Source organism: Poecilia formosa, unplaced genomic scaffold, assembly GCF_000485575.1.
Source record: "Poecilia formosa unplaced genomic scaffold, Poecilia_formosa-5.1.2 Scaffold37, whole genome shotgun sequence".
Lineage (NCBI taxonomy): Eukaryota > Metazoa > Chordata > Actinopteri > Cyprinodontiformes > Poeciliidae > Poecilia > Poecilia formosa.
Window position 1 is genome coordinate 640189 of NW_006799976.1, and position 26999 is coordinate 667187.

Consider the following 26999-nt stretch of genomic DNA (forward strand, 5'->3'; position numbering starts at 1 on the left):
CATCTTTGATTTTTTTTGGGGACAGGCCGCGGCGCGAGCGGGGCCTCACTCAACCAGAAAAACGGTCTGGCACGAGATAACGGAGCCACGGGACAACCGGGAATACAGCGCGCCGGCTCCCGCTTCAAAGGCCGAGCACACGAGGACAGACGGGGGGCTAGAAGCGTCGGAGAACGCACAAAGCAACCAACCCCCCCCCTTTTGCATGTGGACAGCGGCTTGTTGGCAGCTAGCGACCAGAGCTAAACAGAGCTAGCCAGCTTTTGTAATCCGCCGGCCAGACAGACAGTCGTTCACCTCCGACCAGGCCGAAACCGGATTTTTAGTGGTGGACGCGAAACATTGCAGAGGACAAGGGACACAGCGGCGGTGGCAGGTGGGTCTGTGTTTAACGCTGGAGTGTGTGGCTTCCCTGCGCTCTCTCTCTCTCTCTCACACACACACACCGCACAGCGCTAGCTGGTTAGCATACGGACGGGCTGTGAGTGGATGTGATGGCGACCAGTGAGGAAACGAAACTACGCTGAACGATGCGAGCTTGTGGCCTGCTCTGTTGCAGCACCACGTTTAGAACCATACATGTCGGGTCGAGCTGCCGAGGACACTACAGCACCTTTTACGTGCAGCTTTTATTGACTTAAGCGGTGGCATTTGCTTCGTTTCTGGTGTATTTCTGGGCGAAGAAGGCCTGTACCCCCCTGCCGGTATGAGCCACCCACCCTGCCCGTTGTTTGACTCATGGAAAAGGATGTTGACCCATCAGCGGCAGTGGGTCTGAAAACTTAAAGAAAGCTGCTAGATATACTTTGTTCAAGCAGCGAAACCTGTGGTTCTTATTGGTTTAGATTGAATTGTGAGTAACTTATGAATTAAGTCAAAATGGCTTTTTTTGGTGAAACTAGTAAATGATTTTATGGGTTTTGCTTATTAATACACACTAATTGATGAGCAGAAAGCTGTTCAGATATCGATTGAAGCTTTGATTGTCGATCGACTGGTCCGACATATGACGGGGCTCATGGAAAAGTATGGAAGTAGTTACCCAGGTCTGGATCAGCAGGGGGAAAATCAAGATGGGTTGAGGATTGTTAAGTTGCATCCATCCATCTGAATACTCATCAGACTTTCAGCTCACCTGTACTGACATCCAGCCATCGATCTGTCCCATCCATTCCTCCATCAGTTTGTCCATCAGTCCAGCGATCCACCCATCAATCCACTCGTCTGTCCAGCCATCTTTAAACCTGTCGACTATTCACTTCTCCATCCTTCTCTCAAATTTTCTGTCCTCTATCATCTATTCAGTCTGTCCATCCATCCTTCCTTTCTGGTCCATTTATCTTTTATGGTATCCTTTCATTCGTCATCATCTTTCATTCTTTCGTCCTGTTCACACGGATGTTTGCAGGTGCCAGATTTAAAGTTTGACCACTGTTGCAGTAGCTTCATAAAACTAAAAGTAAAAGCGTTTGCGAACCAGAAAGGTATGGAGTCTTCTGACAAATGTGTGAGAAACAAGGATGCCATGTTGGACAAGAGGGTTGATTTATTTATTTTTTTGTAATAAATGAATGCTCAGGAGTCATACTTTGATTTCCTCTGACAAGAATCAGACATGGCTGAAGTCTGACTTTACATTCTACTTTCTACACCTAAGAGGCGTTAATTAACACTTGTATTTGCACTTGTAAACTTAAATATATCCACTTCCCTTTAAGGCTGACAAAACTATAGTTTCTTTGACGGGACAACCTGATTTGAACCCCAGTAATTTGACATTATCTCCATTGCAAATCCCTCTTGACGACTGTACGGTCTGGAAAATCAGGGTGGTTGCAAAGATGCTCAAGCCTTCTTCTGGTATTTAATTGAAAAGGAGATTGGATCCTTGCTGTGTCTGTTCATCGTAGCATTTTCTTTACACAAGATTTCAATTAGCAGTATAGGAAACCATTATTGTCAGGATGTTTGGTTGTTCTGCATCAGCGAAGGAGTAATTGTTTTAAAGAGCATGCGGCTCAACGGATGCCTGATTTGTACAGGTCTTTAATTTTAATCTCGAGCCGCACAGTCGCTCCTGCGTTTGCCGAGTTGTTGGATGGAGTTTGTCCGTCTGCACGGTAGAAAATGGCCGTGATTAAGATGTTGCTTGATGACATCTGGCAACCACGGTTGCAGCTGAGAAGCCAAGACCGGCCGTCCTAATGCACTTGGAGACGGATCTGCGGACTTTAATGGTCCGTCTTTGTCCTAGTCTTCCTGTGCTGACCTTTCATTAGGGAGGAAATTAGTGAATTCCTCAAGGGATTTACTCTGATTCATGCCTTTCGAAGGTGTTGCTTTCTGAATGTTTGATCCTGCCACCTTTGTGCCTCTCTGTCATTAGCAGTATGTCTGCATTTGCCCTTTTATTTTGTCTCTGAGATGAGTGATTTGTCTCACTGTAAATTTCCACATCAAACCGTTTACTTTTCCGTCTTGTTTTTAGAGCATTTGGGTTAATTGGGATTGAGAATTTTGACTCATCTTGTCATTTATAGTAAAAAAAAGTGGGATTTTTTTGCACTTTTCCAACTTTATTTTAGATCTCCCCGGCCCCCCATTTTGCATCACACACTTCCACTGATTGAAATATTAGCAGCAATAGTTTTACTGGAAAGATCAGTTGCATGTACTGCAAATTCAGTTTTATGCTTTTGACATTTTACTGACTGGTAACATCTGTTTGCTTTTTCTCTTGCTTTCCTCTCGCTCGCCGATTCCGATTACAGCCAAATTCCTTAAAAAGAAACTCCTCTGCAGACATTTCTGTTCCCGTTATTAAAGGGAGAGGTGTGAACATAGTGGTGCTCTGACACAAGCTCTGCTTCTTTTCTGTTTGATGAGACGTTATCTGCAAAAATATCAGTCGTTTGTTGCTTAAAAAGGTGTTCTATGATATAAAAGATGTAAACAGGGTTTTTTTTTCTGACCCTTTCTTCCATAGTTCCTCGTAAGAAAAGACGAGGACGAGTCGAAGCAGGAAGTCGCCTCGGCTGTAGCTAGAGTAAAATTACCTTCGTTTTAAATCACATCATTCCCACTAAAAAAAAAAAAAAAAACATAAAATTTTACTTTAAAACAGAAACTCAGGAATTGTTCGTACTACTGCTAAAACAATATATGGTTGGTTTAATTATAATTTTGCTGAAAAATTTGATACCCAGACTCGATCTAAAGGTCGGCTGCCTGGTCGAAGCTAAATGGGCCTTTTATGAATACGGTAACTTTGTGAACCTTTCTTGTTAGAGAGATGTTCCTTCTGCCTGTTTAAGGGGCGAGTTCAAACATTTAGCCCCGACTGATCGGAGCTGTCAGCTCTTTTCAGCTTAACACACACTTCAACTCGCTACAGCGGTCACAAGGTCTGTTTCACCAATCCACTGTTAATAATAAATGACCTCTGTGTTGCTTGGGAAAGACTGCAGTCCCAAAATGTGCTTTGTCTCTTATCTTAGACGATCCACATTTTTAAATTCGTATTCTAGACTATAAGCCTCGCAACATTCCCTTCAAAGACCGTATTATTGTTTCCTTCCTGCCGTGTTGAGATAAAACTGAAACTATGAGTAAAATTCACCTTCTCTTGTAATGTCTGTGTTTAAAATCAGCAACAAAGCTCAATATTGTAAAAAACAAAACAAAAACAAAAAAACAATCATCTTCTGCTCCATTTGAGATGTTTTTTTTTTTTCTCTTCATGCAGGAGGCTGGTTCTGGGGGCGAGGCCAAAGGACCAGACTCAATGAGTTTCCAGCGAAATGTCAGAGAAGTCAGGGCAGAGCACCAAGGCAAAGGATGGCAAAACAAAGTATGCAACCCTTAGCCTTTTCAACACCTACAAAGGCAAATCTCTGGAGACCCAGAAAACTGCTGGTAAGAGTCGGCCGTCATTTGCTTTGTTTTAATTAAACAATGCTGGTTTTAACTAAGCCTGTAGCAATTAATCACCTAAATTAAAATGAGCCCAATGATTTACATTCTGACATTTTTTGAAGGGCAGTTTTGTTTAGAGAGACTTCATGATCATTTTTTTTAATTATTTGATTGTGTGTAATCTTTTTTTGCCTTTTTCTTTATTAGGTTTGTGTTTTATTTAAAATGTCTTCCTGTTCCAGTATGAAGATTTCTGTACCAAATCTATGAGATGGTGAACTTGCATTATTATGCCATTATCTTTATATGAGTTGAATATATTGTCTCAAAACCACAATATTATTGTTTATCACAATAATTTCTAGGACAATTTAGCATCCAGCAAAAGGATGCTAAATCCTTTTGCTGGATTTAGCATCCTAGTAGTAGTATAATTACTAGTTATAGTAGTTATACTACTTATAACTAGTATAACTAATTATACTAGTTATAAGTAGACTTACCTACTTATAACTAGGATAACCAGTGTTACACAGGACATTAAAATCAGCTTTTTGGACGCAGCATATTTGATATTTATGTTGTTGAACCCTAAAGAGAAAATTGTGAAACTAGTTGTTTTTCGTAATGGATTTTTAAGGCCCTGTTTTGTATAACTGAAGGTCAAAAAGCTTCAATTGGCTGATCAGTGATTTTTCATTTTGAAAGTCCTGTGTCGACCTTTCGTTTTTCTGAAAGCCGTATGAAAGCTTCTGATATTGATGCTTTTCTTATGTCTGAAATGTTCCCTCCAGTGGCTGCCAGACATGGCCTCCAGAGTTTGGGCAAAGTTGCTGTCAGCCGGCGCATGCCCCCTCCAGCTAACCTGCCCAGCCTGAAGGCGGAGAACAAGGGAAACGACCCCAACGTCAACATCGTCCCCAAAGACGGCAGCGGCTGGGCGTCCAGAGCCGAGGCAGGAGACGAGAGGTACGCTTCTGTTTGCTTTGGTTAAAAAAAAGGAAAAAAAAAAAAGCTGAAAAGGAACATAGCTGATAATGGAAAAAATAAAAGGTGGTGATTTAATTAAAAAAAACAATTAGCTTAATAATGCCATTATCTTCAACAGGCAGCAGGAAACACCCCCACCCCAAAACAAACCAGCACCACTCCAGCCTCAAGAGCTCTCTACCGGGGGAAGCCGCTCCTGGGCAAACAACAAGCAGCCACAGCTTGATGGTAAATATTGTTCCCATCTGCTCCCAAAGTCTTATCTCTACTTTTAACTACTTAAAAAATAAAACTTTCTATGTTTCAGCTTCATCTGTTACTGTTAAACACAATACAAACTCTCTCCATTGATGAGATTTATTAAGACCGAATTTGGTAAATAACCTCAAATGTGACTTTGGTTTAATGTTAGCAAAGTTTTTGCATAAAAGCTCCACACACTGCCGCCGCCATGTTTCCCAGTGTAGCCATGGTAACATGCACTACTCACTTTCCCAATAATTTAACCCAAAAGTTGCATTTTTAGATCAGGTGACTGGACAAATTTCTCCGTTTCCTGACTTGTGGGGAATACTAAACTGAATTTCTTTTCAGTCGCACTTCATTCATTAAGCCTTATTTCTTTAAAGTTTTCGACTGATTGTCTTCTAGCTGTTCTCTCGTCTGAGTCGTAGATCTCTCCAGATTTAGTCATTAAGAGTTTCTCTTTAAAATTTTTAACGTGTGCCTTTTGTTTGACATAACATTAATAAGACACTTATTTCTGTGATTGCAGTGTGAAAAAGTTTAAAATGTTTGCGTACATTTTGCTAATTCTGAATTAAAATGACTGATTTGTCCTGTTTTCTTTGGTTGCAGCTGTTATTCAGCTCCATAATCTGTCAAACCTTCTAACGATATGCTTTTTTTTTTTTTTTTTTTTTTTTTTTTTGTTGAAGGATCTCCTCGCGTAAGCACCCAGTTTCATCAAGAGTTTCCCAGCCTGCAGGCAGCTGGTGAAGCGGAGAAAGGCGATGGTCAAGATGAAGAGCCCTATGGACCAGGCCCAAGCCTCAGACCACAAAGTAGGGCCACACTCACACACATAAACACGAGGCTGTGTTGGACCAAATGGTTTAAAGAGAAAGCTTAAGGAAGAGGGGGGAAAAAAGAGTAACCCCCCTTAGAGGGAAAGTCTTCAAAGTTCAGCTTATGTTGTATTTGTAGCCCAGATGGAAACACTAAAGTTTTGTTTGAATCACCTTACAGAAGAAAAGTCTTTCATTCCTCCTTTGCGCATAAACAAACTTTGGCATGTACTGTAATTTATGAGATTTGTAATACCGTCTTATTATGACTTTGGCATTTTTGTTTTACTTTATTCCTTATGTGACGTTTAACAATCTCTCTGAAAGTCTAAGGCTCGTTTCTAGTTGTCAGCTGTTTCAACTTTTGTGCTGAAGTTGTTTGTGGAAGATGATTGAAACACCAGAGTGGATGTTTTTGAGTTTTCAGACCTTATTCCTTGTTCCTTTGTCTTGGATATATGGTCCGTTTTGTTCATTCTTTACTCGCCCGTCTTTTAATTTCTCCATGAAATAATTCATTGTCTGTTATCCGTTCATGGCGTTTTATCAATGTTTACATTTTTATTTGTTTTTGATCCATCAATCTGGCCATCCTTCCTTTCTTTCAGACACTTCCATAGCAACTGTCAGGATAAAATTTGAGAGATTAAGTATAATGTATCAAAGCAAAGGACCTTTTATCTGCATACCAACAAATTCCATCAATGTACAAATATGGTCATCATTTAACTTTAAGAAGTACTAATGCAATGCAGAGACAGCTATTTACTATATTTTTACTAATATTTTGCGCAGTTTTATCAATGCATTCTGCCACATCCGGCCCTTTTGGGGACGTTCCTAATCTTGATGTGACCCGGAATGAAAATGAGTTTGACGGCTTTCAATTAAACCACACATTTCAACCCTGCCTCACAAACAGGAAATGTCCAACACCTCCCTCCTCCTTGTTATTTCAGACGTTGGCAGTTGGCGTGAGGGCGGAGGCAGGAATCTGAACAGTGCGTCCAGCCCCCCTGAGATGGACGTCAAGCCTCAGGAGGAGGGCAGCACGAGCCTTGGTACCTCCACGCCCCCCGCGGAGGCTGAAGAACCCGGCCGAAACGCAGCAGGCGACGCTCAAAGGGAGAAAAGGGAAACCCGAGAGAGGTTCCCCCCCCCTGCTGCCGCCGCCGCTTCTCAGCCTAAACTCAACGGGGGGCAGCAGCCTCCTGCAGGGGTGCCAACCCACTTTGACCCGGCTTTCAGGAGCATGATGCCACCTTATGTAAGTCTCATTTTGGCAGCAGAATCAGTAACTTTTTGTTTGTTTTTACCCTGTATGACAATGTTTGTTGTTGTTGTAGATGTTCCATGCCTACCCGCAAATGTCGTTTGCCCCGGGACAGGGTAACTTCAGATACCCTGTGCCACAAGATGGGGGAAAGTGAGTTTTTTTTCTATTCAGAATCATTTAAATTACTTTTAATAGTTGCACTAAGATGGCACAATTAATCTCCTGCTTGAACCAAAATATATAAGCTTGTTTCTGCTTTACCCCCCGTTGGATCCTCAGGGGTCCTCGTTCGGCCCGCCCCCAGCAGCCGCCCCCCCAGTCCTGGCTCCAAGACCCCGACAGACCCTCAATCATCAGTGCAACAGAACTGAAGGAACTCGACAATTTGGACACCGACGCTGATGAAGGCTGGGCAGGTCAGTAGCTCCGGCTTGGTTTGTTTTTACAACTCGTTAACCACATTTAGGCAGATTAAAGATCATTTCAAGTTTTAACGGATTGCGTCCTGTGTGCCGTTCAGGAGCTCAGATGGAGGTCGACTACACCGAGAAACTGAACTTCAGCGACGACGAGGAAAACCAAGCTGCTAAAGAAAAAGGAGAAAACTGGTGAGGATTTGAGCCATCTTTTCAGTGTTTTTGTTTTAAACTTCTTGAGCTTGCTTCTGCCTGTAACTTCAGCAGCAGGTGCTTTAAAGAACAGAAAGCTTTTAGAGACTTGAATCTTCCTCCAACCTGGAAATGTGCCTGAGAATCTTTGCTAAATTGTATTGTGAGAAGAACAATGCAGTGAATTACAGGTCCCTCTCTGGAACTACTCTACAGTAAAAGCTTTTTTTTTTTGTTGTTGTTGTTGCTGTCTGAATGCTGGAGACAACTCACTGTTTGGTAATTAATTATTTTAGAGTAATCTTAACCATTTTCTAAGCTTTCTGGAGGGCTTCCAAATCTGATTGTAAATGTGTGATTCTTTTATTTTTGGAGAGAGCAAGGCCAGATTTTGATTTGACCAGTTTTAAACATGAGTACTATCAGGAGCAGCATCTGACATGAGAGAATATCTGAAAGTCTTGTTTTAGAGATTTTCTTGAATAACTTGAACAAAAATGCAACAAAATATACCTAAACGTTCAGAAGTTATTTCAGAACAACCCCTCTCTTACCAAAAATGTAATTTAAAGAGGGTTATCATGTAAGTAGACTTTTATTTTTTAGCTTTGTTATAATGTTATTTCCTCATCTAAAACACACCGGTAGTGTCGCTTTGATTCCTTCATGCATGTTTGAGGAATCCTTGAATCCCCCGTGGCGACCATTCAGGTCTGCAAAGCGTTTTCTCTCACCAAGCTGCGCCTGTTTCCACAAAGCTCCTCCCTGGAGCTGCGGTCTCCAAGCTGAGCTTCCGCCTCACAGAGCTCCCCTCTGCTCCTCCAGACCAGCCAGCAGCAATTAGCAAACATCTGATGGAACTGGGTGTCTGCTGAGCGCATCGTAGGAATTACTGCCGAGTCCAACTCTCCCGAGTGTTTGTAACTTTAAGGGTAAAACTTTGTTGTGAGGTGCTGAAGGCAGAGTGTTGGAAAGAGCAGTAGCCTCTTAAAGAGACGGAGGCCCAATTTCAAGGAGACAAACTTATTTTAGGTTTGATGTCTGCAGCATTTTTATAATAATTGAAGCACACTTAATTACTTGATTGTGCTATAAAATGACACAAAGTGCCTGGAACATGCACAATACCACTCTTAAAACATGTTTTGAACTTCCACACTGACATGGCTTTGTCACCCATAGCAATGACCCCACTGTGATTTGGCACACAGAAAAAAGAAGATGACCAATTACCAGCTCAGATCTTTGTTCATCCCCCTAGAAATCTGCATATTTCACTAAATTGCTGCAAACTATCAAAACCTAAATGGTGTCTCAGAATTTTCCATAATTACCAGAGACTTTTCAGCCACAATATAAAGTTAATTGTGTGGTTGCATTTGAAGCTTCAGAGCAGAGATTAGTGAGAAGACTGTCTAGTTGACTGCTTCTTTAATGATATTCTCAGGGAGTGGATGAGAGCTCGAACATCGGACAATCAAGAAGGCTGGAAAGAGGGACCTGAAGACTGTGGGGGCTCCAAGACCTCCTGGGCCAACAGCGTTGATCCTAGAGCGCCCTCACCTGGCAGTGTGGGGCAGTACAATAAATCAGCTGCTTCACAGGACTACCAGGTAAAAGCATGTTTGGATTGCATGAGCCCACCGTGAGGTGCTCACTCCTCCTCAATGGTTTCTCACGCTGTGTGCGTTTGATTTCGTCCGTAGAGCGGCGCTCGATCCGTCGGCAGCGGCGCTCCACGGGGGAACAAGCCGCAGGCGACTGTCGCACCAGGAGCTGACGAGGATTCTGACGCTTGGCGACAGAAGCGAAAGAAGCAGTCCGAAGTCTCTGAGGCGGTAGAGCGAGCAAGACGGAGGAGAGAAGAAGAGGAGCGGCGCATGGAGGAACAGAGGCTCGCTGCTTGCGCTGAGAAACTAAAGCGTCTAAATGAAAAACACCGACAGGCTAATGAGGGCAAACCAGCTGTTGGCGATCAGACCACTAACGAAGAAGCGGGAGCTGCTGGGGAGGAAGTCCTGTCGGCATCTGTCCCTGCGTCCAGCCCTGTACCAGCGGTCCCAGTCCCACAGCCAGAGCTCCCAGTTGTTCAAGCTGAGAGGGAGCGAATTGAGAGAGTGGAAACAAACGCTGAGGAAGAGCCTGAGCTGGCCCGTCAGGCCAGTCCCCCCATCCAGAGACCTGTAGCTGTAGCCCCGGACCCTCCAGGCGACGGAGAGACCTCTCTGGCCGAGGTCGGACCCTTGGTGCCGGAGAACCAGACCGATCGGGCCGCAGCGCCCATTCGGGACTATTTCAACATGGAGGACAACAGAGGTAGGCCAAGTCCTATCAGATGTTTTAATATTCTGGTTCCTTCCTGGTCTTAGGCTGTGATGTGTTTGCAGTGGATGAGCCCCACCTGTCCCTGTCTCACATGGAGCCTCCTGGAGGGGACGAAGTCTCCGTCGCCCCTCCACAGCTGGAAGGAGAGGCAGCTGCTGCTATGCGTCCCTCTGTCATCTCAGGCTACTCCAAACAGTTTCAAAAGTCTCTGCCTCCGCGTTTCCTCAGACAACAGGTAAAACTGTCTCAATCAGGCGCACTGATTTCTTCAAGAAGATGCAGTTATGACATCTTTATTTGCTGATGGCTCAAGATGTGGAGAAGCTGTTTTAAATTTATGTTCACAGGAACTTTCATGATTCACTTATTTAATAATTCAAGAGGGTTGAGTGAAGCAAGGTGATGGTGGATTTATTAGTTTTTGTTTAAGCTTTCATCCTCAGAACTGATTCCTGTTTCTCATTAAATACTAGAAAAACTTTATATTTTTCCTGCAGTGAGTCATCAATGATTATGTTAAGAACTGTGTGTGAGAACAGCTGCTGAAGAAAACATGATCTTATTTTAAAATGGTAGAGCTGACATTTTGAAATCAACTTAATCTAATTTTAACTACTTTAGCATTGCATAAAGATTTCTTTGAATTATCTCCCCACTGACACTGAAAACCTTTGTTTCTGTATCGGATTATTCCCCCCTGCACCTAAAATCTCCTCTAGACGCACCCCGCCCCAGCATTTCTGTCCAGCAGCATTTCCAACCCTCACACAGACTCAGTGGTTAATAATTAATGGATTGATTGTTCTCATTACTATTGTTTTCTGTTTGAGTAATCTCACTTGGGCGAGCGTTTTCTAACATCCACACTACAAAATAAGTAATTAAAGTATTTATGATTCATGCCGATATTAAATCAGCGACCGTTACTCAGACTGCAATATCGCTTTTGTATTGGAAGTGAAGAAGCTGTAATGGGGCGTCATAGCAGTAGCAGTACCTTTTACAAGAAAAAAAAAAAAACAATCAGCAAAATGCTGGCATTGTAAGGGTGCAGCAAACAATCTCTTGCAGATTATTTTTACATGTTTGACCAGGCTTGTGAAGCTGTTGATGTATTTAAGTGAACTGTTCTGGAGCAGAGTTATCAAATAAATTTGTAATTCAATACTTTTATGTGTGCATTTAAAAGCCAACGTTTTAAGTCAATTTAACTGTTTTTCTTTATCAAATTTTTACCGACTGATACTAAATTTCAGATATCTGCATTGGTTTCAGAAGTGGGAAAAAAACAGCCAAAACTTTCCCTCTCATTCATACATTTCTAAAGTTATTGAGGAATTGTCAGATTTATTAGATCACATTCATATGTTAACATATTTATCAACTCTCGGCATTATTCAGTGGATTCCTACATTGTGTTGTTTATAGTGATCTAATCATTACAAGGAAAGCCTCATTTTCTTTACGATAATTTATACTTGTCTGTCGCTGGTGAAAATGGATCAGTGTGTTGTTAAAACGTTAAATCATTGTCTCCCCAGGAGCAGATGAAGCAGCAACAATGGCAGCAGCAGCAGCAGCAAAGTGGAGGTACTGTGTCTCCATCAGGTGGCAGCAGCGTTGCAGCTTCCCAGCAGCAGCAGCAGCAGCAGCACCGCTCCATGTATCAACCTATGGGCCCCCACCACCAGCACTTGCCCTCCATGGGGTTCGACCCCCGCTGGCTCATGATGCAGCCCTACATGGACCCCCGCATGATGTCTGGACGCCCCCCTATGGACATCCCTGCAAACATTCACCCTGGTGAGGCTAAATAAGTTTGGAAAAAATGGCTGAAAAATTATTTTTACGTAGCAAAATGCCACAACAATGAGATATTCCGCAAATTCACATAATTTTGGTAATCCTGACTTAAAGGTGTGTGCACAATTGTCCGACGTTGAGGGAAGAAAAAGGCAGTCTCCCTTGTCTTAGAGTAATGATGGTTGTCGGATCAGCTGAGCAGATTTGCTCTGGTTTCAACCTTTTCAGGGCGAATGCCTCAGAAGCAGATTGTCCGCAGAGAACCAGGTGACAACTCCAGTTCCAGCTCCGATTCATTCGACCACCTGTCCCGACCAGTTCGAGACCACGGCTTCCCCTCCGACTCACGGATGGTATGGGGTTCGGACCCGTACCCTCCGTCAGAACCGTTGCCATCTGTAACTCCTCCTAAAGCTCGTGAGGATAACAAGGAGCAACGGTATGGCAAAACGTTTTGCACTAGAGCTGTTAGTTTATTGTGACAGTGTGGTGAAAGCTTGGTGAAACAGACTCTCTTCTTCTCTTCAGGATGGACTCTAGTTTGGATCTGGACAGGGGTCTGCCAGCTATTTACGCTCAGGATCACGGTGCGGCGGACTCTCTGAAAAATAATTTCTTTCGGGACTCGGATTCCCTGTCTGCGTTTACTCAGGGCCCAGAGGATGTTCCTGGGCCTCTAGATAGGGCGCCCGTAAGCTCGGCCTTTGACGCCGATGAGCGAGGCCTGCCTAGTGGGGAGGAGGTGGAGGCCCTTGGTCACGCCATGCTCCAGAGAAGTGTCTCTCAGGGTTCCAGCCACTCCATTAAGCTGGATGAGCCCAGGTTTGACGGGTTGCCGCTAGCAACAAAATCACTAGAGCTCCAGGACGCAGGGGAGCGGGCCGCTGATAAGCCCCAAAGCGAGCTCTACTCCCAGGCTGCCCTTACTAGCAACAGGGCGACTCCTCCAGCAGATGGATTACACAAACCGGAGAAGCTCCCTCTGCCAGCTCCCAGCAAGCAGAAAGCCGAGCTACGTTGGGGCGGGAGATCCGGGTCTGGTCGCAGAGACGGACCAGGAGGAGAGAGACCTGTTCGCAGGTCGGGCCCCATTAAAAAGCCCGTCCTGAGGGACATGAAAGAAGAGCGGGAGCAACGAGAGGAGCGGGAGAAGCGTCACGAGAGAGGAGACAGGGGGGATAAAAGCGAGCGGTCCAAAAAGGATCAGTCGGCCAAAGCTCCGTCAGCAGCTGCAGCGGTGTCCGAAAGCTCTCGAGCTCAGAGCGATGGGAAGAGGGAACCCGCCGAGGCAGACGAAGCCCCGGTGTCCCACCATAGGGCCAGAGACTCTCAGCCTTCCTCGGGGGTTCCTACCTCATCCTCTCAGGAGGAGAAAGCGGACAAACTGCCCAGTAACGACAAGCATCCAGAACCAAAACTACCCAGTCGGAAAGAGTTGCATCTTCCTGCGCGTGCCTACAGAAGAGAGGAGAGGGAGAGGGAAAGGGAACGGGACAGAGACCGAGACCGGGACTGGGACAAGGAGGCCGACAAGGAGAGGGAATGGCCCATTGACTCCAGTTTCAAAGGACGTGGGCGAGGGGAGTACTACTCCAGAGGACGGAGCTACAGAGGAACTTACAGCGGGCGCAGCAGAGGGAGTCGCGGTCGTAGCCGGCCGGAGTACCCCTACCGAGAGCCGCGCTTGCGCTCCGATTTACCCTCCGCTGGAGGCGCCGCTGCCTTTCGCAACAGGGAGGAAAGCGAAACGCGTAGCGAGAGCTCAGACTTTGAAGTCATTCCGAAACGAAGGCGGCGGCGCGGTTCAGACACGGACTCTGAAAGCGAAGGCGGGAGAGAATCAGCCAGCGACACCGGGCCCTCCGACCGGGAGCCGAGCACTAAACCTAGCCGTCCGCTAAGAAGAGATCTCCCCGGCGACGGGCGTTCAGGACCCCACAAGTTGAGCTTCGAGCCGCCTCACATCGGTGAAAAAGGTGGAATGAGAGGGGATGACGACGGCCGGCCCAAACCAGGGTTTCTTCCCAAAGGGGAGCCTTCCCGGCGAGGAAGAGGAGGATTGTATAGCAGACGAGGCGGCACAAGAGAGCGTGGCGGTCCTCGCTCAGCCCCCCTCAGAAGGCCAGGACCCAGAGACTCTTCCTCTCAGTGGCCTTCCAAACCGATGGAGACGTTCAGGCCGGAGGACACAGAGTCTGCAACAAGATACAACAATCCCCCTAATGACCGTCGACCCCCGAAGTTGGAGGGAAAGAAATTTGGAGAGGTGGCTCCTCAGGGCAGCAGAGAGCGGCCTCGTCGATCTCGACCGGCCCGACCCCCGAGGCAGGACAAACCTCCTCGCTTCAGGCGCTTGAAAGAGCGGGAGGCCGGCGTGTTGGGTCCTGGAGATCCTGCTACAAGTCCTTCTACGACGTTGGCGTCTGTGCCCTCTTCAGCCACCCCAAGTTCTGCTCCCGCTCCAGCGTCCCTCTCTCCAACGATGTCCAGAGCTCCAGGGACTCCTCTTACTGTGCCTTCAGAGGTGGCAGCCACCACATCTGCACATGACCAAACGTCTCCTGTCGAAGCCTCCCGGCCTGAGGCCAGCAGCCCCACCATCACTGCAGTGGGCAGCAAGTCCCCCGACCTGTCCAACCAGAACTCCTCGGATCAAGCCAATGAGGAGTGGGAGACCGCTTCCGAGAGCAGCGACTTCAACGAAAGGAGAGAACGGGAAGAGAGGAAAGGAGCGCTGGAGGCTGCCAACGAGGCAACCACCGCCTCAGCCCCAGCACCCACTCCCTCTCAGGGCACACTGACGCCCAATAAGAGTCCGCCGGACGGAGGTGTGACTCCGAAGCGAGAGGGGTCCCAGGCAGCTAAGAGGAGCTTCTCAAGTCAGAGGCCCACGGAGAGGCAGAACCGCAGAGGCAACAGCGGCGCCAAACCGGGCCGGAGTTACGCAGGAGGCAAGGGGGAGAGGAGAGGCGGCGGCAAGGGCAAGGCTGGCCGTAAAGGGTGAGTCTCAAACAAGGGGCCTCTGTCTGCTGTCTCTCTGTGTTCTTCCATTAGCATTTGCACAAAGAAATGGACTCGATGAAACAGTGTGGCACAGACTGAGATATGGAAACAATAAACCTTTGTGAAATTTGGCTACATGATTGAGATCAGCGCTGACTACCGCAGACCAAACCCAAACATCTGTGGGAGGGAGAATTTGATTGGAGTATTTTCCTAAAAAAAAAAAGAGATTATAGAGCAATATTTGCATTTCCAGACTTTATATTATATCTAATTATCCAATAATAATCCAAGTTTTGGCACCTTTTACATTAAACCTGTTGACTTAATACTCTGTGAATCATATTTAGTGACATGTTATTTACTTGTTTTGCTTATTTTATGTTAGAAATTAGTTAAGAGCATTCCTAATTCTTGGTGCATCAGCCTTCTTCCAAAGTAAATTACTACTGTCCAAAACATTTACAAGTTTATCTTATTCTGAATCTTTTTTTTAAATCTGATCAGCCCTCCAGCCCAGCAGAACTCCGACGCATCAGCCCCAGCATCTGGAGGAACCTCTCAGCGGGCTGCCAAAGAGCAGCCTGCACGACGCAAGGATGAGGCCAAACAGACCGCCAAGAAGCCAAAGGAGAACGCTCTTTCCCAGTTTGACCTCAACAATTATGCAAGTCAGTAAACACTGTTTTTCAACCGGCTCGTTCCGTTTACCAGTAAAATAAGCATGCTTTGGATGGATGGATACACAAGGGCTCAAAGGCATATTTCTGTTTATTGCAGGTGTTGTGATTATTGATGACCATCCTGAGGTGACCACCACAGAGGATCCACAGTCCAGTGCCAACGACGATGGTTTCACCGAGGTCGTTTCCCGCAAGCAGCAGAAACGGCTGCAGGACGAAGAGAAACGCAAAAAGGAGGAGCAGACATCTCAAGTAAGGATTCTCTGAAATATTAAGAAATGTCGCCTTCTAAAATGTCTGGATCTAAATTAGATTTCATAACTTTAATTGAAGTTTCCAGAATTTCTACTTAAAGGATTTGTTTTTACCATTTGTCATCTTTTCTTAGTTTATTTGTGTGGGGGGGTTTTTTGGGAGGGGGCGGGGAGGCTTCCTGACAAAAATCCCACTGAAAGAAATAATCCATGCAAAAGTCAAACATGGGCCTGTCACTGATTAAACGTTTAAATTTGGGCTTTAAACATGAATTGTAGTTTGTAAAATTGGTCTAATTGAAATAGCCAAAAAATACAAAAAATTTTTTGCTCACTAAGAATCAAAGATTACAAACTGCCTGAAAGAATCAATATTTAGTGTACAGCTCAGGTGTCAAACTCCAGTCCTCAAGAGCCGCTGTCCTGCAACTTTTAGATGTGCCTCTGCTGCACCACACCTGAATAGAATAATTAGGTCATTAGCAGGACTCTGGAGAACCGATCTACACAAGGAGGTAATTAAGCCATTTCATTCCCGTCTTTTGTACCTGTGGCACATCTAAAAACTGCAGGACAGCGGCCCTTGAGGACTGGAGTTTGACACCTGTGGTGTAGGTTAATGCAGTCAAGATGTGAGAAATGTGTTATGGATATTAAAATGCATCACAGCTGAACTCAGGCTTAGATCCTTTAAAACAGCGGTCCCCAATCCTGGTCCTCAAGGCACATTGCCCTGCATGTTTTAGGTGTATCCCTGCTGCTGCACACCTGGGTTAAATGAACAGGTGATTAACTGGCTTCTGCAGCAATTGAAAGGATGCAAAGGAGGTGATGCAATCATATGAATCAGCTGACTCGTCAGAACATGCAGGACAGGTTAGTCCCTGAGGACCAGGGTTAGGGACCACTGCTCTAAAACACTGTTAATCCAGGTGTCCAAGTATTGTGTAGCTGTATAAAACCCAGCTAGGTATGCATTTCAGAATGCTGTTTTAAAAAAAAAAAAGTAGTAAAAAGTTTTTAGAAATAGATGCAGAAATTTGTAGAAACTTTGATATCATCATCAAGCCTGAAAGTAAAGTTGCTGCTTCTCCTTCAGAACTGGGGTAAGAAAGGCTCAGGCGAGAAGAGCAGAGGAAGCGGAGGAAAGCTGCCACCAAGATTTGCCAAAAAGCAGTCGTCCCAGCAGCAGCATCCTCAGCAGCCGCATCCTCAGCAGCCGTCACAGCAACAAGCGGCACAGCCTCAGCCTCCTGCAGCCTCGGCGGCCTCTACCCAGCAGCAGCCGCCGCCGCCGACTGCTTCTGCTCCACAGCATCCCCACCACGCTCCCTCACAACCTGCTGCTTCTCCTCAAACTCTGGACGGACCGCCAGCTCCTCTACCCTCCATCTCCACGGCGACCGTGGAGTTCGCCTCAAAGAGCCTCCCCCCTGCGCCTGCACAGCCGCACAGCGCTCTCGGTACAGAACTGTGGGAGAACAAGGTGGCAGGCTCCACTGTCCTTACTGATGTCAAGAAACGTAAGTGTTGCGGATGAAAGTTATCGATTAGTGAGTTTATCTGAAGTTGATTTGTCTTATTGATCAAGTCAATTTTTTTTTTTTTTTTTTTTGCATTATGCTTTTATTTCACCACATCCTCGCGTTCGTAGCACATGAGTAGTTTTTGAATGAGAAGTTGACGCTGCTCCATTTTGCATCTCGGCTCAATGAGCGCTGTGAAACTTAACACTTGTCAGGTGTAAATATTAAATATTAACTGACAATCGTAACTCGATTATTTGCATCTCTTAACTGTGAAGGTTTTACTTTTCTGCTGATAACAGGATTTATCAACACAGCATGTGTGAAATGTTGCTTTGTTTATTCCAGTGGGCCCCATCAGCCCCCCACAGCCGCCCTCTGTGAGCGCTTGGAACAAACCTCTAACCTCCTTCACAGGCACCGTGTCGTCTGAGGTAGGTTGAATAAATAAGCTGGTTTGTTCGGACTGGTTCTTCCACCTGATATTCCTCATTAACATGTCTCTCCATCTCCCTGCAGGGTGGGAAGCCTGGTGCTGACGGCAGTGTGGAGTTGGGCATAGACAGTATTCAGTTTGGCGCCCCGTCGTCTGCAGGAAGCACCGACAGCGACGGAGGACCGGTACTGTTGGAGACGGTCTCTGAAAGCAAACTACCTGCTCCCAAAGAACAAAGACAGAAACAACCTCGAACCGGTCCAATCAAAACCCAAAAGGTAACCCTCGATTTCCAGGTGAATAATGTGGATTCATATCGGTCATCTGTCCCCTCCCTTAACATCTGACCTGTCTTGGTTAAGCTGCCCGAGATGGAGCCAGTAGAACCCAAGGAGTACAAGCCGGGTCCAATCGGTAAAGAGCGCTCTCTGAAGAACCGCAAGGCCAAAGACGCGCGTGGAGCCGAGGCCGAAGGGATGGAGGGAGGAGTGACTGGAGGAGGGGTCAGCAGAGCCACGGACTCCAGTCCCCCCACCAGTGACACCACAGTGCCAGAACTGGGAGGGGACATTGAGGGGATGATCACAGTCCCCTCAGCAGAGTACACTAGCAACTCTAAGGTAAGTAGAGCCTCTGTTTACCTAAAATAATAAATACGTTTAGGGTGCATTCACGCCAGCCCTGTTTAGTCCGCTTTAATCAAACTCTAGTTCTTTTGTCTGGAAAGTTTGGTTTGATTGGGGAGATTTGAATGTGAAAGCAAACTCTCTCGGTCTCAGTTTGTATCCATATGTGGATACAAGCAGACTGGAGACTACTTCAAAAGCAGGAAGCGAACTATAGCACACGGCATTCTGGGTAAATGCAACCAAAACAAACGCACAAGCTTGGTACTAGTGGGAGAAATGACTTGTGGTCGTTTACCAAGGAGAAATCCTACAAAAGCTAAAATCTGACGCTACTTCATGTTTTACATTTGGTGAAGAAGAAAGTTGTTCTCATGTCGTCTTCAGAGGTTTTTATTTCCTTCAGTAGTTGTTGGTGCAACACAGGTGAGGGGGGGACAGGTCTTTCAGTTAGTTTGGATCATTTGCCACAGTGCAGTATGAAAGAGAACCACACCGGCTGAAAATGTAACAATGTTGCAGCTTTGGTCCACAGTCCAAGTCCACCAGACTATCAGGTGTGAAAACGCCCTCAAGTCGTTGAATCTTGTTTCACTTTTTGTCCTCCCAGGAGTCTGTCACCGACTACACTGCCCCCTCTTCTTCTCTGGCTGACAGCGTTCCCACAGGAGGCAACAAAATGGAGGAGAGCTTAGTGGCTAATGTGGGTACAAATCCTTTTTCCTGCACACATTTTCTCAAAAAAAAAAGCATAAATATTTCAGGTTAGTGTATTAACTCCAATTTGTTTCCCAGGTGGCTCTCCCCCACTCGCTGCCCCTTCCACGCAGAGAGACCCTACAGCAGAGCTCCAGCCTCAGCACAGTTTCTCCTGCTACTGTTGACCTAACACTAAAGGTAAGGCAATCGTTTTGGCCTCGACCAGGAAACGATTTGCTCTCTAATGAAATGTCACAGAGGACTCGTTTTGCTGCCCCTCCTCAGATGGAGTCGGCTCGGAAAGCTTGGGAAAACTCCCCGAGTTTGGAGAAAAGCTCCCCAGTCACCTCCTCTTCCTCGCCCATCACTTCCTGCGCTTCCTCGTACTCGTCTTTCTCCTCGGCCTCCATGCCCCAGATCCCTGTGGCTTCTGTTACCCCCAGCACCTCACTGTCAGGTAATGAGTCCCTCACAGTGCCTGGTTAATGGATTCAGATGGAGAAGCTCATCAGAGCTAAACACAGGGAAATTAGCTGGAAAACCCTAAACGTACAGCTAGAACTATAGAAGAAACCATGTACTCTTGTTAGAATAACAAAGTCTAGTCAAAGTCCTACATCCCTAAATCCATTTAATTGTGAAAATTAGTCTAAGCCAGTAACCTTTAAAGTCTAAATATCAGTTTTGTTCTCCAGATGACAAAATAACTTTTAGAGCTGCAAACGCCATATGTGAATTTTTAGACAAATATCTGCGTTAATAAATTTCTTGTCGTGTTTAAAAAAAGAAACGGTTTCATTTCTATTTGTAGGATTTTAAATAAATACAAAATAGGAGGATATCTTTTTGTTTTAATCATAAATTCCAACCTAATGACAAGGAAAACCCATCCTTAAACATATTATTGGTACTTTTGGTGTCATTCCTTGTGATAATTCAATGCAAATATTGAAGGAAAAAATAAGCGGTTAAATAGCTGCACTATTGCATATGTATTTAAATACTTTAACTGGTTCCTTTTAGTTTTTATCCAGTTATTAAAAGCCGTTGTGGAAGATCCAAAGAGCCGCTTGTGGCTCCGGAGCTGCAGGTTGCAGACGTTCTCCGTCTGAACTGAACCGACTGAGCTTGAGCTGCTTTGTGAAAGAATGGGCTGAGCTTTCATTCTGAAGCTGTGCAAAAAAATAAAAAAGCTTTTCCCTACCTGTTAAAAAAAAATATATATATATGTTTTCCAAGCAGCGGGCTCCGGTACATACACCACCTCATCTCTGAGCACGAAGACCACCTCGGCCTCCGACCCTCCTAACATCTGCAAGGTGAAGCCGCAGCAGCTGCAGGGTGGGAGCCTGTCCTCCTCCACCAGCAGTAGCAGCAGCTTCTCCCAGCTCGGCTGCGTGCCCCCCCTCCTGCCTCAGCAGCAGCAGACGCCGCAGGTGTACGTCTCCCAGGCTGCAGCAGGTGAGAGAAACTACAGCTGCTCGAATGCAGTTTGCTGCATATTGGGTGCTTCTAGTGACCAGGTTATTGCTTGTTCAGGTTCTGCAGCTCAGATTCCAGCCTTCTACATGGACACTAGCCACCTCTTCAGCAACCCGCACCCCCGCCTGGCGGGGCCTTCGCTGGCTCAGCAGCAGGGCTTTCAGCCCGGCCTCTCGCAGGTGGGACTTTATCACTTCAGTTACAATGCCGAAACGATGAAGCATGCTGAATCAGTTGTTAAAATAATCAACTAATTTAATAACTAACTGGAGTATACAGACAAAGCTGTGCGACAAATGTATAAATTTTCCATTTAAGATAAAAATAAAAATCTAACCTTGTCTGTAAATATGTTCTACTCAAGCTCTGTCTCATATTAAGCACCTTGTGCAATCCATTTACTAATTGGTTAATCAAAAAAATAACCAATTTTTTTTTCTCAAGTGGTTGAACAGATTAGATTATATTGAAAAAGTTGAGGTTTTCACATGTTGGAATTTTTTTTTTTGCTGCAAATGCATCCTTTGCTACAGATGATTAAGCTTATGCTTAATCATCTGTAGCAAAGGATGATTAAGCATAGTGTCTGATTTTAGTGTTTGAAAATAAATATTTCAAACACTAAAATATTTTCTTATTTAAAAAAGGAACTGAATTATTTGCATCTTTTATTGTGTTTCTAATATTGTATAAAAAGACTCGAGTGGTTAAACAAAACATCTGCAGAATGTGCCCTTTTTTTTTCATCCAGAACAATTGATGTTTATCTTTGACTAAAATAACTGATGTAAACATGTTGCTTCCGTAGCCAACAGCAGTCCAGCAGATTCCCATTCCCATCTACGCTCCCCTGCAAGGCCAGCCTCAGCACCAACACACCCACCAGGCTCAGCTCGGACTCGGCACCGGTCCACCGGTTTCCCAGCCGCAGGACCTGTTCAGCTCTTCGCTTCAGCCCTACAGGTAAAAACCCGCTCCTCTCGAGTTCAGGCTCCTCCAGACTTGATTGTCTCTGTCGTCTGATCGCTCCGCTCCGTCCTCTCCCAGGTCGCAGCAGGCGTTCATGCAGGGTAACCTGTCTCAGCCGTCTATGATGGTCTCCGGCCCGTCCCTGCACAGCTACCCCGGAGTCCAAGCTCCCGAACTGGGCAAGCCTCAGTCCAGTCTGGCCTACCAGCAGCACTCCTCCACCCAGCACATTCCCATTCTGTTTGAGCCGCAGCTCAACCAGGCCTCAGGGATGGGAGGCTCCCAGCTCATCGACACACACCTGCTGCAGGTAAACCTCACCGTGTCGCAAAGCTGCTGCTGTGCGTCGTCGCGTTCCTCCACCTAAAGCGTTGCTTTCTGCTCAGGCTCGACAGGGCATGAATCAACATTCGAACATGTACTCGGGGCAGGTGCAGCAGCACGGTCAGAGTAGCTACTACAGCAACACTCAGTCTCCCAGCTCTGCAATGCAGCAGGTAATGCAGCTATAAACTGATCCGTTTTGTGTCAGATAAGCTGCTACGTTTCTTTTCAGGTCGTTAATTTCTCTGTTCTGCAGGTGACCGTCCCTCTGCCGGGCTCCCAGTTGTCTCTGCCTAACTTTGGGTCAGGGGGAGGTCAGCCCCTGCTGGCTCTGCCCCCTACTACTCCCCAACCCCAGCCTCCCAACATCAACCGGCAGCCCCCCGTTTCTCAGCCCTACCGAGGCATCATGGGTCCCAACCATAACATGATGCAGCCACCGACCAGCAAGGTGCTGTTCTTCATATGCGTCTCGCCCTGCAGTGTCTGCACACCATTAAACAGTCTTAAAGTCATTGGAAACAATAAATTGTCCTTAAATACATTAATCACTGGTCTTAAATGCAGGGGTAGCAGAACTATTTAATCTCGTATTGTCATTTTCTGTTTTCTTGCAGGACTTTACTGTGGTTGATCTCTTCAGTGTGTTCTGTGACTCAATGCAATAGCAACTACTGCTAACCAGCTGCTAAGACGGCCTTGCTAGCTAGCTTTTTCTTTTTTATATTCTCAAAGTTCAAATTTATCACCAGTTGGCTGGATGATGTCTCTGTTAGTCGTTGACTTCTGTTGCCAACCCAAATGATTTATTTAGTGCGATTCTTCTTTTGTATATCTCTTGTACACCTGTGATACGGGTCTTAAATTTGATCCATAATTGTATTAAAAAAAATCTTAAATTTCAGTTGGTGAAACTTGCAAGTACCTAAGTTTGGGCTTCAGGTTAATGAGTTTCTGTTTTTTCTTTATGCAGATGGACATGGATCTCAAACTCTTTGGCAGCGGGATGGACGTGAAGCCTGGAACTCCTCCGGTCAGTGGCCGGAGCACCACACCCACCTCCAGTCCTTACAGGTAATCATCTTCATTTTCCTGTGGCTCTGGAGGATCGCACCTCCCTTGGATTCTTGTTTTCATGAATCCCCTTTCAAAATAAATGACCTTTATGACATAGCTGTGGTCCCTCATTTTTAATCTGAATTGTTTGTGACGGCATAATCTGCCAAAAACACTGACCTGAAGCAGCTACAGGCCTCACATGATGCAGTTTTTCCTTCATTTCAAATGGTTTGTTTTAAAGATTGGAGGAAGTGGGTTTTTACTTAAATTGTAATGTGTCTTTTACATCTAAAGAGAATAAAAATAAACTCAGTTCCTGAGCAACAGAGCCCTCACACCAGACCAGTGAAAGCCTTTCCTCTGCCTTTGTTTTGCTTTTTGTGTCACTTTAATGGTTTCCTGTCTGCGCGCTGCAGGGCCAGCTCCACTTCTCCCAGTAGCCAGTCCAGTAAGATGAACAGCATGCTCTACCAGAAGCAGTTCTCGCCCAGCTCTGCAGGCATGAGAATGACTCAGCATTTTCCTGGCCAGTTCAACCCACAGGTAACGCATTAAATAATATGGATCAGCATATTTGTGTGTTTTTATGCGTGGGCTAGTTAAAAAAATAAATGGAAACAATTCTCAAGGGTTATGATTGACTGGTATATTTCCCCACCATATTTCTGAGAGCTTTAGCATCTCATGATGCATTTGGTGTGTAGTACAGACATTTAATGACCATTAGATTGACTTTTTATCTTCAGAGGTGGATTGCAGTCTGGTATTGTCAAAATGGAAATCTAGAATAAAGGCCTGCATAATTATGTGATTCTAAATTAAATTGATTGTGCACAATGTTATCCGCTCTTTGTAGCGTAGCAAGTAAAACAAGCTAACATGAGCAAGGTAGTTAGTTTTACCATCTGGTCCAGCAGAGCCTGATAACCTGCAACCTTTAAATTGATAAGATAATTTGTGATTAGATTTAGTCCCATGATTCCTTGAGTTTTGGCAATCAGAAAAAAATCCAAAAAGCCAAACTTGTATTTCTTGCAAACAAGGGAAATATCTGATTGCCTTCTTTCAGCCAGCTGACTGGCAGTGCTCTTCACCACCTGATTCATTAATATCAGCGTGGTTTGTTTTTCTTTCCTTTTAGATTCTGTCTCAGCCCAGCATCGTGTCTCCTCTGGTTCGCCCTCCTCACGCAAACTCCTTCGGTGGAGGCGTTCAGCGCTCACCCATGGGTCCCCCCATTTCACCCAACATGAGCGGGGGCCTCATGCCCCACCCGCGACCTCAGCACCCGCAGCACAGTCAGCACCCTCCCCGAGGGCCTCCCGGTTCTTCCCTTCCACCCAGAGGCACACAGGCGGCTCTGAAGGCCGAGCAGGACCTCAAGGTGAGGCGCTGCTGCTGATTTTTTACGAAGCGTAGCTCTGTCCCGAATGGTTGATTGATTTCCTCGTTTCCTCTAAAGGCAAAGCAGCGAGCTGAGGTTCTTCAGTCCACTCATAAGTTCTTCTCAGATCAGCAGCAGCAGCAACTGAAGGCGCCTCCGGTCAGCAAGCCTCGGCTCGACCAGGGAGGAAAAGCTCCGCTCGACCCAGCAGCCTCAAACCACCAGGCCGGTGGCGAACGGCCAGACGCAGACAAACCCCCCGTCTCCACAGCCAAGCCCATCCGAACTGGCCCCATTAAGCCACAGGCCATCAAACCAGAAGAGGGCAAATAAAGAGACTGAACATCTTGGATGGAAGAGAGACTCGATTCCCCCACCACCACCATTTCCGCAATCACAGCCTCATATCAGCCCTGGAGGACGGTGTGGGGGAGGACGACGAACCGGTTGGCGTCACGAACAGGAAGCGCTGTCATATACAAGTGTAATCCTCTTCCTCTTTCTTTCTCTCCCTGCCTCGCCTTGATGCAGGCAGGGCGACTTTCATCACACTTAGATGCTGATAAAATTGCTGCTCAAGTTGTTCCATAGAAATCCACCATCTGACTGAGTTGGAGAGAAATCTGAGAATTGCTGCTGAGTTAGCCATTTTTATAGCAAATTTTAGTTCTCCCCTCCCCCCAACCCACCTAATAGCTTGACACATTATTGAAGAAAAATGTTTTTGTTTACAAGAATAAAGAAATCAAATTTGTTTTCTTAAGATATCATTTATTGAAGCACACCTTCTTGTTTGACCTGTCATAACTAATCCAGAAAATTTAGTGCTGAACGGTTGGAACATGTCGCCGCAGGAAGACATGAAATCAGAAATAATGTCCTTTTGTTTTATCGGAATGGAAATGTGAAAATCTGCAGCATTTGATTGACTGTAATGATCGATTTCTTGATTTGTGAGCCTTCTGCTCCTGCCTTCTGCTCTCATCTCCTTACCTGAGAAGAGATCGTGTGTCGAGGGTCGTGAGTGTGTGTATGCGTTCAACGGGGGAGAGGAAAAGCATGGTGCCGGACTCTCGCGTGTTTTCTTTTAGCCAAAGGTTAAAACGGCACAGAGGTGACATCAGAACCCTGCAGGGTCGCTCTTTCCCGCTGCAGCAGTTTGCGTGCAGGACGGAGTCGGCAACTAGGATCGTTTATTTACAGCTGCTCTGTTGTCGGAGCAGTCCTCCACACACACAACCTTGCACCGCTTTCACACCCATCCCAGTGTGGTCACACAAATACTCGTATACACACACCTCACTGTAATTAAAAGAAAAAAAAAAAGCATCCAGAGCTGCTGCTAATGACTGATTTCAGTGCCCTTAGCTAGTGTTTTAGCAGGACAGGGCTGTTTTGAGGAAATGAGGCAGAGTTAACTTTTCTTTTACTTTTTTTTTTTTGAGCGTGCATGTTGACCTTCATAACGAGAAGGAACAGGACGAAGAACAAGGAAAAAAGATTAAATGTAAAGCCACAAGTACTAAAGCGGTTGTGCAGAAGGACACTTGCTGTTTCGTTTTGTCTCTACTGATGAGAGCAATCAGCGCTGTTTTCCGTTCTCTGCCTCAGTCCCGCCGGCTGTCCTACCCGCAGCAACGCTCTCATCCGGGGGGCTTGCAGACACGAGACGGTCCTTCAGAAATGTATAGTAGTATGCACCTCGAGATGGCGAGGGGACTCCCTTCACATCTGCCCTAGCTGGGGGGAGACTCTTTTATTTGGAGAATAGAAGAGGGAGGGAGGGTAATGACTCTTTTTTTTTGTTGTTGTACAGGGGTTTCATCACTGTATTAAGATATGTACGGTCTTATTTACATTCTCTTGGTTTGGTTACAGAAACTAATAAAAATAATATACTGTTGAGATTTGTGTTATGTTCTCTTTGTTAGATGTTTCACACTTGACCACAAGGTGTCAGTAGAGCGCCTTTATGTCACATCGACATGCGTGTCATGTGTAGTGATGCGCAGAGACTGGCAACTAAAAGTGCTGTTAGTATTTATGCGGGCTTAGGATGGGATGACATGAATGCCGTTTTGTTTTTTTCCAAAAATTTGGATAAATATCTTAAAACATAAGAGGAAGGAAAGATATTTGTATTTTATTTTCTATATGTTGAGAACTTCTTTCCTTCCTAACATCGTTAATATTTTTAGGCCCGAGCAGCTAAACGCTGCGAAGGCCTTTTGTAATCGTACTATTAATGCTCCGTTCCTCACTGGGCGGGACGTGAGCAGCAGCAGCAGCTGTGGCGAACTCTACTGATCTGCAGTGAACAGTTGACCACAGCTGCAAGGCACACTCAGCAATGAGAACCTTGACGTTCTGATGAATAAACCCAAATATTTAATTTTGTCTAACAGAAATTAAGTAATTTGACTCCACTGCGCCCCCGAGGTTATTCCATCAGCTATATCTCCTCACTGCATCAGTCGATCTCCACCATCGTCAGATAGCGCTGCCGAACGCATCGGTGCATATCGCCTGCATATCGGCATATCGGTGGAGCGGGAACTGCGCGAGAGTGT

At 45.7% G+C, this 26999-nt stretch overlaps 1 protein-coding gene across 5 annotated transcripts; it reads left to right on the forward strand.

Moving 5' to 3' along the window:
• prrc2c (proline-rich coiled-coil 2C) lies at positions 1-26334 on the forward strand. 5 transcript variants are annotated; one of them, XM_007550570.2, is made up of 34 exons: positions 1-376; positions 3746-3915; positions 4710-4884; positions 5024-5133; positions 5844-5969; positions 6932-7239; positions 7319-7398; positions 7519-7664; positions 7769-7856; positions 9304-9469; positions 9563-10172; positions 10244-10416; positions 11723-11984; positions 12213-12423; positions 12513-14984; positions 15495-15658; positions 15768-15922; positions 17024-17447; positions 17799-17884; positions 17970-18164; positions 18249-18506; positions 19123-19215; positions 19308-19409; positions 19497-19668; positions 20451-20672; positions 20751-20872; positions 21502-21656; positions 21741-21972; positions 22049-22159; positions 22243-22437; positions 22960-23060; positions 23462-23588; positions 24187-24429; positions 24508-26334. In XM_007550570.2, the coding sequence occupies exons 2-34, from the start codon at positions 3801-3803 to the stop codon at positions 24760-24762; spliced, it is 8454 nt and encodes a 2817-aa protein (XP_007550632.1). In that variant the 5' UTR covers positions 1-376; positions 3746-3800; the 3' UTR covers positions 24763-26334. The 5 variants fall into 5 exon arrangements, with proteins under 5 accessions (XP_007550632.1, XP_007550633.1, XP_007550634.1 ...); XM_007550571.2 differs by having other exon boundaries at positions 20454-20672; XM_007550572.2 differs by having other exon boundaries at positions 7528-7664.
• Positions 26335-26999: the final 665 nt, after the last annotated feature.

Bases quoted from the DNA above. Each gene is read 5' to 3' on its own strand.
- prrc2c (XM_007550570.2), top strand. From the start codon at position 3,801: ATGTCAGAGAAGTCAGGGCAGAGCACCAAGGCAAAGGATGGCAAAACA. The intron at 15,659-15,767 runs GTCAGTAAACAC...TGTTTATTGCAG, and splicing joins TGACCTCAACAATTATGCAA to GTGTTGTGATTATTGATGAC. The intron at 22,160-22,242 runs GTAATGCAGCTA...TCTGTTCTGCAG, and splicing joins CCAGCTCTGCAATGCAGCAG to GTGACCGTCCCTCTGCCGGG.